This window comes from Rhinolophus sinicus, linkage group LG03 (genome assembly GCF_036562045.2).
Source record: "Rhinolophus sinicus isolate RSC01 linkage group LG03, ASM3656204v1, whole genome shotgun sequence".
In the NCBI taxonomy this organism is placed as follows: Eukaryota; Metazoa; Chordata; class Mammalia; order Chiroptera; family Rhinolophidae; genus Rhinolophus; species Rhinolophus sinicus.
In genome coordinates this window covers 103,307,568-103,326,607 of record NC_133753.1, presented here as the reverse complement: position 1 = coordinate 103,326,607, position 19,040 = coordinate 103,307,568, and the positions used below count along the sequence as shown (strand labels likewise).

The 19,040-nt window shown below is 32.4% G+C and overlaps 1 protein-coding gene across 13 annotated transcripts in view; it reads right to left on the bottom strand.

Annotated features, from left to right (window-relative positions):
* Window positions 1-19,040, bottom strand: part of GTF2I (general transcription factor IIi) — a 94,959-nt gene that overhangs the window by 35,971 nt on the left and 39,948 nt on the right. For 3 of the 13 annotated variants that reach the window (XM_074328439.1, XM_019754944.2, XM_074328438.1), the window contains 4 exons: window positions 16,183-16,260; window positions 8,422-8,481; window positions 6,350-6,406; window positions 4,370-4,432 (listed from right to left, as the gene is read on the bottom strand). In XM_074328439.1, coding sequence (XP_074184540.1) covers window positions 4,370-4,432; window positions 6,350-6,406; window positions 8,422-8,481; window positions 16,183-16,260 — 258 coding nt within the window. The remainder of the gene's footprint in view (window positions 1-4,369; window positions 4,433-6,349; window positions 6,407-8,421; window positions 8,482-16,182; window positions 16,261-19,040) is intronic. The other 10 variants (XM_074328445.1, XM_019754949.2, XM_074328444.1 and 7 more) reach the window with 5 other exon arrangements.

Sequence of the window (19,040 nt, the reverse complement as noted above, 5' to 3'; positions counted from 1 at the left end):
AGCATCATATTTACAAATCGTATTTAGGCTTCAGAGCTAAAATTTATTACTGCATTCTCAATGGTGAATGCATTAATAGAATATGAAACAAATTTTCTGATAACCTTATTTTCAACATAGTCAAATTGTTTAATATTATATCATACAATCTGACACCTATTCAAACTAAACAAACAAAAATTAACCAGGCAAACAAAAACCAGGCACTGTATCTCTTTTGAAATTAATTACTCAGAGCCATTAATTACCCTACACATTTCAAATTAATAAATGGTCTTTTTACCCATGGATCCAGGTCACGACTCCTCTAAAATTCTAATTTTTACATAATAACTGGATGTTAAGTGACTTCAGCAACTATAAAACTAAAAACACAAAATCTTCCAATGCTAACCTACCAGATTACATAGATTCTATGAACTCTCCAGTAACATTTATAAGATACGCACATTTTAAACAGTGACAAACAAACAGCAAAGCCTACTGGCTCTATCTTCAGAACATACCCAGAATTCAACTTCTTACGTCCCCTGAGCCCATCCTGCTCTAAAGCACTATGGTCTCTGTCCTAGATAACGGCAATAGCTTTCCCTATGGTCTGCTCTCAGTCTCTTGCAACACAAGCAGCCTTGTTTCTTCCAAGTGGTAAGGACGGAACATGGCGCTTTGTCCAAAATCCTCCAATGGCCTTGCCTATCTTGTTCACTCCTAAACCCTTGACACCTAGTACAGATACCAGCACATACAAGGTGTGTGGTGTTTGCAGAATGATGAAGTGAACATTTGAATAGGGTAGTCCTTAAATATATGCAGCAGCCGAATATTTACCAAGGTCCTAAGCATGCATTTCACAAAAAAGTATAACCAACAGAAGATGACAGGTAGTGCAAAGACTGAAGGTCTAAAACAGTTTATCTAAATTGTAGTCCATGTGCCATATGTGGTAATATGAACAAACTATATGCAGTACTGCATTCCTGTATATGAGAAATAAAATTAAAAATTTCAAAGACAGTTTTATTTTGGAAGATGCAAAATTAGTTTTTAAATGAATCTAATTAAAATCAATTTAAAGAAAAAACTTAAGAAATGAACAGGGTAAGGTTAGGCCACAGCAGAACGAACATACGTGAATGGCTCTGGTTTGGAAAACAATGTCCTAGAAGAGAACCAATCACATGATAGGAAACCTCTTTTAAAGCAAAAATCTTCCCATTATTATCGTATTTTGCCGTGTATAATGTACATTTTTCTTTTGCCCAAATTTGTGAGGAAAAAATAAGGATGTGCATTAGTATATACTAATTCTCTATATAAATTTTCTTAATTCTTTTATTTATGCTTATGAGTTAAATGTATAACTCTAGAAATCAGTAATGATATCTGTATGCAAAATAATACCCTGGAATATGATAATCGGTTTTGTTGAACTTACGATGAACTTGCAATAATGAAAAATGTTAAGTGATCAAAAGAAGACCCCTAAAGTTATTATAAAGTTATACTTAATGCAGGCCTTCTCTGATGAGCAAATATCGTAAATTTGTTACTGGTACATAAAATTTCTTGTACCACAATATGTTAAAAAATGCTAAAATTCATTTATAATACAAAAAACAAGTACCTAAATGTAAAAAAAAAAAAATTTGAATTAAAAAATTAAAATGAAAGATTTTTTTTCCCTAAAAGTTTGGGCCAAAAACGTGGGTGCACATTATACACGGGAACGCATTATACGTGGCAAAATACCGTAGCTTGCCCAAAACAGCTAGACTTCAAACAATTCTGAGGTAATATTTTCTTTGCACTTATCAAAGACGTGACAGCAGTTTAATTTTACCCCAAAATGTAGGTGTGATATTTACAAAATTAAGTTTTACACAGCTGTATTATTATTCTAAGGACTATTTCTCAAACCTAAGTCCCACAAGTTATAAAAGTGTACCACTGACTTCAAGCTCAAGTGGATCACCACAAATGGAAGAGCACAGCACTGGCAGCGAGTGAACATGACGCGACAGAGGTAATGCGTTTATATCGACGTCAATCAGCCCCTTCATTAACACTCCATATAATGTCCAATAAAGATATCAGACTTAAAGTACTGTGGAAACTCTGACAAACTTACTTGATGAAAAAGTTCTCTCTCTCTCTTTTTTTTTTAATCTTTTCTATAAACTGGAAAATGCAGAAAGATACAACAGGAGAAAATAAAAGTCATCCACAGGCATGCAGGATTATCTTCATTTATCATCTTCCAGCATTTAAGCAAATCTAACATTATTCTCTAAATAACTTTAGGGTTCTTTTTTTGGATCACTTACATTTTTAAAACCTCACTGTTTCAGTGATTTTTTTCTATTATGATATACCAAAACTTAATTTTCTAACTATAGATACTTAACTAGTTTCTACCATTTTGCAATCATCTTTCCAGAGAAAATAAACAATATACTTATCAAACAAATGTGCAAGTTCTCATTTGACCTTCCTGGTTAACATCACAGATTTAAACTATACCCTCTTTAAGGCTGGTAATACAGTTTGTTTCATGAACATACACGCCGCGGAAAATGCTACTTTGTGAAGTAATTACTTACACAGACCTGGTATTTCACTGGTCTTCTGAACACACATAAGTCACCTATATAGCAAAATTCTACTACTTGTTGATGAATTTGGATGATAAATCAAGCTTCTTGTAGTATGTTTAAGTTTAAGAAAATAAAGTTTATCACTCCCTCCAAAGAGTTAAAATTGAAAAGATTGACGTATCAGGTTCACGAGCCATTTATTTTGTTATTATCATTAAAGGCCTTATGTTATAAAAGCATGTATTTACTTTCTACAGAATTTTAATGCAGCCTTTATCTGCTTTAACATTTGATAAAAACAACTTTATTTTTCCTATTTAAAAATTTTGCCCAAATAATTTTAATAGGCACCTCAATTTTTCCTATCTGTATAGAAAGGACAAAATTCTAAGTGCTTATGATATTTATACACACTTCAGATTTTTCTTCTCTGATAATAAAGTTTCTAACTAAAAAACAATTATGACAATTATTTAATAATACACTATAAACAATTCAGAATTGCTTTTAGGTTAGTAAAATTATATTAATGATAAAAGAAATCTATATATTAGAGAGATATGAGTATAAAGTATGAGAAAAATTCTCATTAGGTAACAACTACCAATCAACTTATATTTTAGAAGCAATGAAGACAAACATTTTGAGTAGCTGGAAATAGCCGAATACTAAATAACCAAGTGACACCTACAGAAGACATAATGAGAGAGAGAGAGAGAGAGAGAGAGAGAGAGAGAGAGAGAGAGAGAGAGAGAGAGACCAAGAAGGGTTATGCAGCAGTTTAAAAAAAAAATGATGAAGTACCAAGATGTGTGGTTATGGAAAAAAACCTATGGGAAATGTGATATATGTGTATTTTAATATTTATTATAATGTATGCTGAAAGCATATATATATTTTCATAAAATGAATCATATATACATCAAATTATTTTTTGATGTATACATAATAAACTGCGTATAGGGACTTGAGAGCAGGGCAGGGATAAGTAAAACTTTACACAGTGCAATTTGTAGTACTGTTTCAATGTTTTATCTTAGGAAAGAATTTAGGGAAAAAATTTATAGAGGAGTAGTGTGAGACATTAATTTAAAAATAAAAAATCAATATGTATTTAATAATTGTTAAAATATGAAATGTGACACTGCTAATAACTGTATTTGCTGAATTTTTAAGTAATTCAGGACAAATTGGCTCATCCGCATTCATGCATTATCTTTAAAGAAAAAACTAGGCTTGAAGCAACTTTAGCTATAGAGATTAATTTAGAATATATCTGTAGCTATTGATTCAAAAAGTTTTTAAGAACACGTTATATGTTAGCCTCTAATAGTACTTTAGGGGGAAAACTCTCTTTAAAAATTGACTAAGCTAATCAATACTTTCTCCTCCACTTTACTCAAGTAGATATCAGGGGTTATTGATACTGATTAGGTCTCTCTTATCACAACCCATTAACAGGTTACAGAATCTGGTTCTGTGTGCATCCAGTCTGGTCATAGTTTTCGTTTTTTGTTCTCGATTCCCAATGATAGAAAGTATAGCTTGGTCCACCGCTCATTTTCACGGCTTATTTCTGTTGTCTGAATCTCCCAAAGCACTGGGTACACTGCTGGGAAGTGGGCTGCTTTGGTCACACATACACATATATGCTTCACTTTTTATCACAAGTTTCCGTTAAGAATGAATGAAATGCATACTTAGAAATGTGAATGTGACAAGTGTTTTTATGACCAGAAGTAAACTGTTGGAATCAAGGCTTTTCAATAACTAACCTTCAATAGTCACCTCAACTTCGGGGTCCTCACTTGTTTCTGAAGGGACATGTTGAGTAGAATCTTGAAAAAAATAAAATTCTAAATGACATTCATTATAAAGCACTTTCTATATGTTCCAACATTTTATTGATCTGATACTCCAAAAGCAGCCTACTATAAAATTTTACTGGCATTTTAATTCATCTCATATTTATTAAAGTATCTGACCCTTTTAATTATAAATAGGGATAAGAAAAAACAAAAAGAAAAAAAACTCTGGAAAACTATTAAATAATACCAAGTTACCTGCATTAATGGACTCAAAAAAACTTGTATTTTTAGAGGAATAAAGTTATAATGAAGTCACAATTATTTTCCTGCTGTAACTAAAAAATGATAGAATAAAAACAAAGGCTTTCTAAGTCTTTGTTTTCCTTCACTATTGCTCCTCTGCTTTCAGAAATCCTAGGAGTGGTTTATACTGCTAAATAAAAAAATTCTTTGCAGTGGGGACCTTTGGATCAAGACAATGACTATAACAAATGCATACGAGACTAGATCCCCTAACTTTATATGCAAGATACTTTTAAAAATTAAGTATTTTATTAATATTTGTGTTACTACACAAAACAAATAAATGTACATCAGAATGTTAGTGCTAGAAGTTCAGCTAGAAAGTATCTTCATCAACTCTCATTTTGCAAAGGTTGAGAGATTAATTGATTTGCCAAAGATTATGCTTATTGGTTAGTAAAGGAATAAAGACCAGAACCCAGGTTTGATTCAACCCTATTAACACTGCAATATGACAATTTAAAAATATCCTCAAAAATAAAGTACTTCCAAGCCTAGTATCTAATGACAGAATTATAAACTGTGGAGTAATTCATATTGCCTGATGAACCCTGTACTGTGTGTCTTGTATACAGGTATTTTGTTGTAAATACCACCTATTCAAAATAGAGGAACATCTAATTACCTCCACATAGTAAAACATTAAAAATATTCATCCACATTATCTTCTATAAAAAAGATGTCAAAAAGAAATGTAAAATATTGTTTAAAATGAACATCTCAATATTTCTGCAAGAAATGTATTCCAGTTAGAAACCCTAATTCTAAAATTGCATTTGGTAAGATTACACAACATTCCAAGGACCTTAAGAACTCCCTCCACTCAAAGAGGGTAAAAGATCAAATTAATGATTTTTAAAAATAAAATGAAAAAGCAAATATAAGGAATAAAGTTACAGAATAGACTCCATTCTCATCCTAGAAAATAAGGTACAACATGACCAGTTTACGAGAGAAACAAAAAATCTAAAACAAGATTAAGTTACCTTACCAGTCATTTTCCTTGGGAGCAATCTATAAAAATTCTTTTGAAACTATACAAACCACTTAGAAATAGGAAGCCATTCTACGTAACACTTTAACTCAAGATTCCAGTAATTAAAAAAGCGGTACCACAAGTAAATAGTCATTCAATCATGAGAACAAAGGAAGACGGCTGCTAAACGGACAGAGTAGTTCAGGAGGTAGTTATGGGTATAAAAATAAGCAGAGAGGAAAGCTCTCTTTTATTCATCTTCTGTAGAATATATTACCCTACTTTAAAAAATGGCACCATTAAGTAGTATGTTTAAAAATGAAATATGAAGAGCCAGTAATAATTATAATTCTAAAATACTGAAGTCATTCTTTCTGTAAAATAATTTAACATGGCACAAGATGACCAGAAAAAAGGGGGAAGATTTTGCATCAGGAAGAGTTTTACTTACCACTTAAGTTTTCATCCCCATATGCTTTATTATTCAGTACAGTAAAAGAGGTATATTACATTTTAGGATTCAAAAAAAGAAAACCTGTTGGCTAAGAAGACATACCAAAACAATCACCTTTTTATTTCCAAATAAGGTGTTTTAAGGATAATATTCTCTATGATACAGAACAAACATAACACAAATACAGCAAAATCAAAATTCCTTTATTTCTAACCTTCTGCTGGCACTTCCATTTCTGTTCCTTCATTGCTCTCTGAAGAGTGGTGGCTTCCTAAAAAGAAAATAAATCATATATAATAAACCAATAAAAAATTACATTGAAAGAAGAGAAACTAGGTAACAATGCAAACAATTTAAAACATAACAAAACATACACAAATTGATTCTTTTAACTCCTTAGCAGTCACTTCAAACAATGTGATCTAATTCAGAAAATATTTAAGACCTCTATTTGAAAACTCAAAAAATTATTTAAAAATGTAAACATAGAGTAAACCTAAGTAGGTTTGGGGATTTAAAGTTAGTTACTGTAACTACACAATATAATTACTCATAGATATTAGAATTTGAGAAATAGAACAATTATGTTTCAAAGTACCATGCTCATCTGTCAATGACGCACACACAAAAAACACAAATCAGAATAAATTCGTTCTTTGCTCATAGACTCTAGTAAGTCTAAATTAAATAAACAAGGGTAGGTTTTGCTGTGAAATGTTTCCTGCTTTCCATTTTTACTATGGTGGAAGCTATGGAAACTCAATCCCCATTATTTATTCAAAGTTGTACTTAAAGGAAATTTGTAAGTTAAAATTTAAGATACTACCTTTAGTCTCAAAAGCATTTTAATTCAGGTAATATAATCTGCCTGCTTCTAAAAACTGGAACATAAAGCAATGTATCAGGTTAGGCAGTCACAAGGTAAACAGGCTCATCCTACTAGAGCAGAAGCTTTACTCATAAATAGGAAAGAAGTAATCTAAAACATTAGAGAGCCACTTAGGATTACGTACCCAAACTGCCCCAAAATATTCACCTCTGTCCCTAAATATCTGAGCTACTAACATGAAAAAGGTTGAAAATCACTGCCTCTGTGTATACATGTATTACCTAAGAGTAAGAATAAATCACATGGGGGAAAGGGAAGCAAAATCAAATCTCATTTTGTCACCTAATTTCAGAAACTGTACTAAATGTACAACACTCAGACATAGGTTTTAAATATATTTTATTTTTATTTTTAAAGAGCATTGATTACAGTTTCAGAAACTGTCATTTAGTGTCTAATATTTTTGAATTTAAAATGCCATACTAAGGTCAAATATTTTTTATTTTCCATGTCTAGCTTTATCATGCCATAATTATCTTGGGATTCTTTTCCACTTACTTCAGATTATGAAAATTCACCTGAGCTCAAAATGCTAGGTAAATCCATAAATCTAGAGCACTGAATTATTCTTTAACTTTTTAAATACTCTTTCTCAATACACAGTCCCTTCCCTCCTTTTTTAAAATCTTATCATTTGAATTTATGGAACATTAGATTCTTTGACTCTAATGTCGAAAAAAAACAAAGATGTGTGGTCAAAGGAATGAGAGAGAATGGAGAAGAGACCAATACTTAAAAAGGAAAGACTGAGTAAAGGAGAAGAACACGTCAGGTTGTTCCCACCTCCACATTACAAGAGTGCATGGAAACAGTGATTCTATGTGCCTTTTGGTTCTTTTAAAATCTGAAATAAGCAATCACATTTATATTAACAGTAAAGCTAAAGAAAATAAATCTTATGTGCTCAAAGCCAGGAGAGAGAGAAGTAAAAGCCACCACAAATAGCCTAATTAGGGAGCACCATACAAAAATTCCCAAAAAGATATTCAATTAATAAACTTAGGGATTTACAAGTGATATTTACAATCTTTCAATAAACTAAGTATCAACATGACCTTAGTATCGATATTTACATTACTAACTATACAATAAAAACCTTACTTCTGACTATTCTGATATAAGGTATAAATGTGTACTTTACCTTAAATATGAAAGTGTGTCATGTACCCATTTCGAGATTCATTACTAGATTCACAAAAGGGAAAATTGGTTTTGAAAAATTGTTGCTTGTGAAGTTCATTTATATGTTTTTTTTTAAAAAAAGGCCAAAACATTTTTTTCCTTTTCCATTTAGAAAAGTAATAATACAGATATAAATACTAAAACACAGTCTGTCCAATATAAAGAAACATTAAATATAAACAGTATGTGGGAAAATGGAAGTGAAAAAGTTATACCTTGCAAAGACTTCGAAAGGGGGACTTTGTCATCAACATCATCAGTTTCAGAAGGGCCTGCTTTGGAATACAAAGATAATACTTCAAAAGTAATCCCAAAAATATTTTTGGGTCACTTTAGTAAAGAAATCTGGGTGAAAGATATGGAATAATACAGCCTTTTCATGAACAAAAAAGGAAAAATTAAAAAAAAAATGACTGAAAATGAGTGGTGTCAATTTATGGTCTTGATGAATGAAAAAAGTGTGCTCAGGTAAATTCGTACATAGACAGTCAAAAGAAATTTTGAAAATGACTACAGTATGGATTGGATGGGAATGGTATGTCTAAAATGGTGAGTATGGGTTTTTTAGAACAGTAGAAGATTCATAAGAGCAAACTGCCACTTTTATGTTATACAGATTGTAAGTGCAGGTTTATTTTACAGGGTGTATTTGTTCCTTCCTTGACAAATACTTGCTTAATTTTTTGTCATACTGAAGAAAAACGCAGAATCAAATTGTTATACCTTTCTTAGAATCTCTAAAATCATGTAATTAAACTATCAGTAAGCGTGAATCTCCACTGAAATAGAAACATGACAAACTAATAGTTAATTCAGAATCCCCCTTTCCTGCAGATCCATTGAGAACTGTTTTTAATAACATGATTCTTTCTAATCATTAATATATGAAGTATTTTGGGTTAATTAAACCTTCCCAAAATGCTATTATGAGATTATGGTAACACATTTGCAGGTATGTGTATTATTCAAGCATTTAAGTGATGAAAGAAAAAGATTTAAAAGAGAAAAAGCGTGTTTCCAATGGCTACTTAACATAAAACATGCTCTTACATGAATAGGAATACAAACCTCTTCACTAACTATCTCTGAATATTATTCGGAAAATATCCTAGGACTTTTGAAAGTCTCGCTAATGCATGAGAAATTTCACAAAAAGGCACAAAACTACACATTATGAGCAAAGGACACATCATGGAGGAAAACAATTTTCATACAAAATACAAAAATTTTATGTATTTGGAATCTCAACTAAGAGCAAGCCACTGAATGAAAGAGACCTGAATTCAAATGCCAGATTCACTGCTTCCTAATGATGTGATCCTGGGTAAAAATATACAGAAAAAAAATAATTAAATGATAGCTAAGGGTACTGACTTCTAAATACTGTGTTAACTGCTTTTTCACAAGTTTAGCTATATGGCATTTTCAATATTGTTCTGTCCTAAATTTTTTTAAAGAGATCCTCTTTAAGTCAAATATATTTCTTAGGATTCCAGTGAATAGGATTTCTATTTTAAATAACCTGAGTTCTACATTACGTTATGTTCAAGAAATTTTTTAAGACTATCTGTGAATGACTATAAAGTCAATTTCTGTAAAAGATCCATGCTCTATAAGTAAACATTTATTTGCTGGGTATAGAATTCTGGATATACATCAATTAGCTTATGTTTGTAAACTGTAGAGTTAAAATATTCTATTTATCATTTATAAGTACTCTTCATTTGTTTCTGTTAAAATTTCCCACGTGACTAGATCTATCAATATGTCATAATTATGTCAATTCTTTATTTCTAGTTTTATTTTGAGGCTACATTGTTAGGTATATAAAACTAATGATTGCTTTATCAACTTAGTGACTTATTACTATATATATTATGTAGTCTTACTCTATACACTTTTTCCTTTTTTTTTTTTTGGCCTCAAATTAATATTGCGCAACTTGATTTCTTTTGGTTAATATTTGCTCAGCATACCTTCACAGATCATTATACTTTCAAGTGATTATCAATGATGTTGAATTTTAGCAATATATGTTTTAACAGCACTTATTTGGATTTTATTCATATGATAGGCAGCATATTTGACCCTCACACTCAAAATGCTAATAGTGTCTACCAGTCATTGTGAAAATCAAACTTTATCAACGCTCACATCTGAGCACCACCATCTTAAAGAAAGATGTGTCCAAGACTATTTGGGAACACCAAAAGTTTTGAAAGAAAACATAAATGTCCTTATATAGAAGAATGAACAAATGATCACATAATGTAATTACCACAATGAAAGTATTAAATCCACATGTGACAAAATACATACATTTTGAAAACGTATACTGAACGATCGACACACAAAAACATATATAAAACATATACAGTATGATAACATTTGTGACAAGCTTAAAAACTGAGAAAATACTATACATAAAATATATGTGTGTGGATGGATATATATACAGACACTTCCATGGGAATATATACACAGTAAAAGTATAAAATCATTATCAGGAAAGACAACCCTCAATTTCAAGAAAATGGTTAACTCAGAAGCAATAGGTGAAAAAGTGTAAATCCGAAAGAGCTCAGAGAAGGGTGTCAATTACACATTTAACATGTTACATCATGTGGGCGATGGGGGACAACAAAATATTAAGACGCAGTAAACCTGAGCAGATGTACATTATGGATGTAGATTTTAAACATTTCATTTTAAAAAGCAACTTAGAAACACAATATAGCAATGCAAATAAATGAACTACACCCAACAATGTCTCACAAATTATATTTTACAAAAGAAGCCTGAAACAAAGAGTACATGCGGAAGGATTCTATTTATATGAAATACCAAAGCAGACAAAACTAATCTATGTTGCAACAAGTCAGGACAAGGGTTACCGCTAGAAGGGAGTTGCCTGGAAACGAGCCCAGGGGAAAGGATACTGGGATACTGACACCTAACAACAGACCTTCAGAACTAATGAAGCACAACTGACAGAACTGAAAGGAGAAACAGATAAACCCACAGAGGCAGTAAGACATTTCAGTACTCCTACAATTGATAGAACAAGTAGACAGAAATATCAGTAAGGATACAGCAGACCTGTACCACTCTGTCAACCAACCTTAACAAAGTTAAAATAACTGGAATTATACAAAAAATATTCTCCAAACGTAATGAAACTGAAAATCAGTAACGGAAAGATATATGAAAAGTCCACAAGTGTATGAAAATTAAAACTACACATTTCTACATAAACCACAGGACAAAGGGGAAATCACAAGGGAAATTAGAAAATGTTTTGAACTGAATAAAAATAAACACAAACGGAAGTTTATGCGGTGCAGCTAAACAAATACTTAAGATGTATACGGCATTAAATGTTTATATTGGAAAAAAAATCTCAAATCAATGATTTAAGCTTCTACCTTAAGAAACATCAAACAAAAACATTAAAATTAAAGCAAGCAGAAAAAAAGAAACAAGAGTAAATCCCTGAAAGTAACAAATCTTTGAGGAAAAAAATTTTTTTTGAGAAAACTCTAGATCTGGACCAACGGTTCTCTACTGAGAGTGATACCATCCCCTAAGGGACACGGCAATGTCTAGAGACATTTTGATTATCACAACTAGGAAGATGCTACTGATACCTAGTGGTTAGAGGTCATGGAGACGACTAAACATCCTAAAATGCACAGCATATGACAGCTGCCCACAGCAATGAATTGTGTTATCTAAATGTCAGTATTGCCAAAGCCTGAGCTAGATCAACCATGAAAAAAGGAATGACACAAATTACAAAATTGACAATAAGACGTCATGACAGACCTTGCAAATAGACATTAATATAAAAAGAGGAAAGCTAAGACAAAGTAAACAAATTCCTTAAAAGAAACTGTCAAATCAATCAAGAATACATAAATTGAACAGTCCTATAGCTATTAAATGAAATTAAAAACAATATCTCTTAAGAACATTCAACAATATATAAAAAGAACAATACTTCATAACCAAGTAGGGTTTATTATCCCAGGGATACTTGGCTGGTTCAATATTTGAAAATTAATGTCATTACCATTTGAACAGACTAAACAAGAAACACCATATAATCACCTCAAAAGGTGCAGAAGAGACTTTTCACAAATTTAACACCCAATCACCATAAAATCTCTTCACAAACTCTGACACAAGGGAACTTCCTGAAACTGATGAAGGGCATCAACAAAAAACCCAGAGCTGTCATACTGAAAGATTTCCTTCTAAAACTGTGAACAAAGCAGGGAGGTCTACTCTCACTACTCCCTTTCAACAGAAGCTAGATGATCCTAGCCAGTGAAATTAACACAAGAAAAATAAAAGGGAAAAAATTAAAATCCCAAAGATTTTTCCAAACAGTTGCTAAAACTACTAAGCGAATTTTAACTAGGTCACAAGATACAAGGTCAGCATGTAAATATCTATTGTAGTTCTATATATCAGCAATAAACAGAAGCTGAAATATAAAAAAATACTACCATTTATGGTAACACCAAAAAACATTAACTACTTAGGTGTAAATTTTACAAAGTCTGTACAAGATCTGTATGCTGAAAACAAAGCACTGATAAAAGAAACCAAGGAAGTGCTAAATAGATAAGATACATACATACCATGCTCAAGAATCAGAAGGTTCAGTATCAAGATATCAACTCAAATTAGTCTATAGATTCAGTACAATCACCATCATTGATGTTTTTGAACCAATCAAGCTTATTTTAAAAATTTATATGAGAAGATAAGGAGTTAAAACAGGCAAAAAAAGTTCAAAAAAGAATAATTTGATATTAAGACATTGTAAACTACAGTACTCAAGACAACATAATTTTGGCAAAATGATAGACACTGAGATCAGTGTAAAAGAATATACTCAAGAAACTGACAGAGATGTAAATGTAATGCAATGGAAGAACGGCCTTTTCAACAGATAGTACTGGAAAAACTCAATATGCCTAAACTCCAACTCAGTATCTTGCACACTATACAAAAACTAAGTCTACATCGATCACAGACCTAAACGTAAAAAATTTTAGGAAACACAGAAGGAAATCTCTGCTAAAATTTCTTAGCTACGATACTTATGTACAATCCATACAAGGAAAAAAACCCAAGAATTCAACTTCATCAAATTAAACTATTGGCAAATCACACCACAAAGGACTTTTATTCAGAATATACAAAGAACTGTCAAAATTCAATTATCAAGAAAAATATCCAAGGCGGCCAGTTGGCTCAGTTGGTTAGAGTGCAGTACTCATAACACCAAGGTCGCCGGTTCGATTCCCACATGGGCCAGGGAGCTGCGCCCTCCACAACTAGATTGAAAACAACAACCTGACTTGGAGCTGATGGGTCGTGGAAAAACACACTGTTCCCCAATAAAAATAAAAAAGAAAAAGAAAAAGAAAAATATCCAAACTGCATGGACTATATCTCTCAGCTTGCTACATGAAAAACTAGTTGTCTCTCCCACCTTCTTCAACTGCACTAAGGATACTATCATTTCTGGCCATCTTGACTCTCTCCAAACATCTGGGTTTCCAACTCTTATTACACAGTCATCCCCTTAAAATCACTCACACTTCCAATTTCAAAAGGGTACAAAAAGGCTTCCTTCTAATATCATGGCTAATGATTACAGCAATGCAAAAAGACAATACCAAAGACAAAGGCAAACTTTTTATTTTAAAAATTAAACATAATCTGTGTAAAAAAAGAGAGTATTTTATTAAACAGTATTTATTAAATTTATGCATACATGTTAATCAGGTACCAACAACTGCTATAAAGGCTAAATATTTTCCAAAATTTTACCTTCTTAATTAAAAATCCTCTCAAAGCTTAATTAAAAATTATCTCAAGCTTTTAGCCATGCAATTCCTAATGTCACAAGCAATAAGTTTTTCAAAACAGATAAAGATCATGAAATTCACCATGAAACTGTTTAATAAATGTATGTATTCACATGGTAACAAACCAGAATAAATTTATTCATAACACTTTTATATTTCCCCCTTCTTCCGCCTCCCGACCCCCCCACCCCCATCCTCTACCCCCCACCCCCCACCCCACTCCCCACTCCCCACTCCGGGTTCAAGCTGTTGTTTCTCAGTTTAGTTCTGTAGGACAGCTCCCTGGCCCATGCTGGTATTATGAGCCTTGCGCTCCCCCGGCTGCTGGCTGAGGCAGTGGGTCACAAGTCGATGGTCTGCCGCTCACAATAGCTCTAGCCAGCTGCTGGTCGCTCACGCTGGCTGCCAGCCTCTCAAGGCAGCACACAGCAGCTCACGGCAGCTCATTCTGGCTGCCAGCCACTCACGGCAGCACACAGCAGCTTACACCAACCTCTGGCTGCTCACGGCAGCCCAGCTCCAGGGAGAGCTGTTGTTCACAATCTTAGCTGTAGAGGGCGCAGCTCACTAGCCCATGTGGGAATCGAACCAATGACCTCAGTGTTGGGAGCACGCAGTCGGGAGCACAGCGCTCCAACCACCTGAGCCACTGGGGCGGCCCTCATAACACTTTTATAATGCTCCAGAAGCGACAAAGGCTTATCTTTTTAAATGAACTAAACCTATTAGGCAAACACATATTAAAACCAAAATGAGGTATCATCAGACAAAAAGTAGCTAAAAAGAACAAGACAAGTGTTGTTCAAGTGTTGACAAGGCTGTGGAGCAGCTAGAACTATGGAACACTGGTGAAGGAAATGTAAAACAGTACAAGCACTGTGCACAACAGTTTGGCAGTTTCTTAGAAAGTTAAATACCTACCATATGTCCCAGCTATTCCATTTCTACGAATCTACTCAAAAGAAATGAAGGTATATTTCCACACAAAAGTTTATATACAAAAGTTGACAGCAGCTTCATTTTTTAATAGTCCCAAACTGGAAACAACCAAAATGTCCATCAAAAGACAAGGAGATAAACAAATTGTAGTACAGCCATAGAATGGAGTGATACTCAGCAATAAAATGGAATTACATATTGATGTATGTATGCAACACTATGAATGAATTTTAAAACCATTATGTATAATGAAGCAAGTCACAGCACCCCACCCCAAGAGAACAGTACATACTTTATTATGATTCCATTTATATAAACTTTTAAAAAATGGAAACTAATCTAAAATGATAGAAAATAGATCAGTAATTGGCTGGGCAAGACAGTGAATGACAAAGGGACACAAGGAAACTTGGACGTTATGGACATTTCATTATCTTCACTGCAGTGAAGGTGGTTTTATAAGCATATACATAAAAAATCAGATTTTATTACTTAAATGTTTTAATGTACTTTATGCATCTATAAAAATTAAACTTACTATTAAATATAGAAAACATTCCTCTAAACTAACCCACTGGATGCATAAAAAACAAAATGCATTGTGAAATTATAACCTAATTTCTCCCTCATCATCAAAAAGATATGTAACAAAATAAAAAATAATAGGTAAATTTTATTAATGTCTTACCTTTTATAAGTTTTTAAGATAATGATTATATTTGAACAGTTATTATGGCTGCACTAATAGAGCTATTAAAAGTGCAGAAGACCTCTCATGCCTTGCAAGTAACATAAGAAACTGGAATTAAAATTCTGTGTGCCACTTTTGCTTGTTCTTTTAAGAATGTTAATGGCTGTATTTTAAAAACCAAATACATATATATATAATATATATATATGATATATATTATATATATATATATATTATATATGTATAAATGGCTATTTTACATTTCCCCTGTAATTGAGTTTATTGTACTGCCCCGTTTTTCAAATCTATTTTATTCTAGTGATAAATTATAAGCATACATACACACATAAGTATACATTGTTCAAGCAACAATCAGTAAAAAGTATTTAAGGAACTCAGGCAATTGATTAATTTTAACCACTAATAATTTTTGGAAAGAAAAATTGTATTACTAGTATTACCTTGAATGTTATATTGATAGTAATCAGGATCCTCTGATTCTTCCTTTACTGTCACAGCTGCCATTTCCAAGGAAATACCTGTAAAAGCAAATAACATTATTAATTATACTTCAGGGCATTCAGTTAAATGGTGCAGGGAAATCCCTTCTGCCCTTCTAATAATGTAGCATAATGCATATGTATTTTAAAGACTGTGAAAGGACAAAATTACACTAGGTAGCCAAGTGGCAAAAACCACCAAAAATCCAACCTAGACAAAGTTTTAACCACTAGTAATATTCTGGGATTATTTGTTGCTAATTTTTTTCTCTGACAAGTTCTTATCTTTGGAATTGGAGAATATTAGTCATACTCTATTCACTTAGTATCAAAAATACTTTTAGCAACCACTGAAAATCACATGTAAACCTGTTTTAATAACTCAATATTCCAGAGTAATAACTCAATTATTCCAGATGGTATAATTTTCACCTATTTTAATAATGATACATTGATTTTTTTTTTTTCCTAAAAAATTTCTGTGTTAACAAGGGTACAAGCACACTTTTCTACATAATCCTTTGCCCACAGTTAGGATAGACAATTTGAAGTAGTCCTTTGTGGCCAGATATAAAAGACAGCATGTTGTACAATTCCACATATCGGAAGGTCAAAATTAGGGAAAAGAAATCTGTTATTAAAACACAAGTAATGTCAATTATACCTCAATAAAGCTGAAAAAAATAAAATAAAATGCATAAACCTCTGGTTAAAAAAATGCTGAATCAAGTGGTTGACTTTGAGAAAAGACTAACAAGAGGGGGACAGCAGAGGGCCTCTTTGGGGTGTTATTCATGTACAATGTGAAAAGGTTACAGAGGTATGTATACTTTTTATTGATTGAGCTATATAATTATACTTTACATACTTTGCATTATGCTTCAATTAAAAGTTTTAGGGAAAAAAAGACTCTTAAATTCTTTAATAAATTCTTATTAAATATATATTTCCCATATATTGTTTAAACATAAATATCCCTTGCTGGGCAATCTAATACATTAGACGGCAGGGGTCTCTCGAAAATAAGATGCTGATTTCATCATATGATTGCAGGAGTAGATAATACTCTCAGACAAGTTTAAGAAATGAACAAATGAGTGTCTACACATTTCAGACTAAAATCTTCAACCACAATCATACCAGTCCTATGATGAACTTAACCTTTTCACTGAGTTGATTTCAAGTTTGTTCTCCAAAATGTGTCAAAAATCCACAGACAATAATTACAGTATTTATATTTTTAAATGTAAATACAGTTAAGGTGTTACATTTTATTAAGATAAATGATTACTTTAAAGTATAAAAAATTCCTATTGTTATTATTCTTGAAAAACACAAAAATGGGGTGGCCTGATGGCTCAGTTGATTAGAGCAGGAGCTCTCAACAACAAGATTGACGGTTCAATTCTCATATGGGATGGTGGGCTGCGCCCCCTACAACTAAGACTGAAAACAGCGAATGGACTTTGAGCTGAGCTGCGCCCTCCACAACTAAGACTGAAAGGACAACAACTTGAAGCTGAACGGCACCCTCCACGACTAAGATTGAAAGGACAACAACTTGACTTGGAAGAAAGTCCTGGAAGTACACACTGTTCCCTGATAAAGTCCTGTTCCCCTTCCCCAACAAAATCTTAAAACAAAAAAACAAACAAACAAACAAAACAAAACGTGACAGGGCATCATATTGGCAACTTATTATCATATGAGTTTATTATCATAGAAAAAGTGCCTCACACTATACTGCAGGTTTTTAGTAGCTTGCAATAATTTCAAAATGCAACATTTTTAAATAAAAATTTTACAATACTATTCATCTCTTTCACATGTAGCTCTCCAATTAACTAGGAAACTGTCTTACGAATAGTATTATAATCTATCTCATCTTACCATGTTTACTGGCAACGCAGAATTCCCCTGATGAAGTTGTATGTTAGTTGCCATTTTTGCAAGGCAGTAATGGTGCAAAGAACATGTACATCTTAAAATGATTTAAAAAATGTCAAAGTATCGCCCATAAGATAACAATTTATACACACAGCAAGAATTTCTACAGCTGCTGTTTCTCCATACCCTTTACTGAGCATGGGTATGGGCAGAATTTAATGTTTGCCCATCTGCTGGGTACAAAACTTATCTTTCTTGGATTTTATCTTCATATCTTTAACTAGACAGCATGTTCTGTTGTTTCTTGAATCTTTGGTCATTATATTTTGGATTAGCTCTTTATTAGTCAAATAAAACTTTGTCAATAGCCATTCCATCTTACATGCCCTTGATGCATTTTGGCTGATTTTTGCCATACTAAACTTTCAGATTTTTCTTTAGTCAAATTTATTGCTTAGAAAGCATTCAAAGGGTTATTAATTTTTTTCAAGTGCTTTTAACCTAAACTTTTATTATATCTGGAATGTTTAACACTTGAAGTCAAAATCAGATTATATTTTGTTTTCAGTGGCAGTGTAGTTGATTCTCTTTGGTGTTCTATGTACATAACCATTATCATCTGTAAAAGTTAATGGTGCCCTCTATTTCCTAATTACTTATACCTGATATCTGTACTGGTTTGTACATCTAGAACACTGGTAAAAACTGGTTAAAATGTGCTTCTTTTTCTTATGAGGAGTGCTTCTAGCAGTTCACAATTAAACAGAATGATGGGTTGGCATTTACAATTATATATTTCAACCAATCATGTTAAGGATTTCTGCTGCTTTTTCATCATCTACCCAGATGATATATAATTTCTAATTAGGTCAATAACATAAGAAAGTGAATTAAAGCGAGGCCAGATGGCTCAGTTGGTTAGAGCGCGGGCT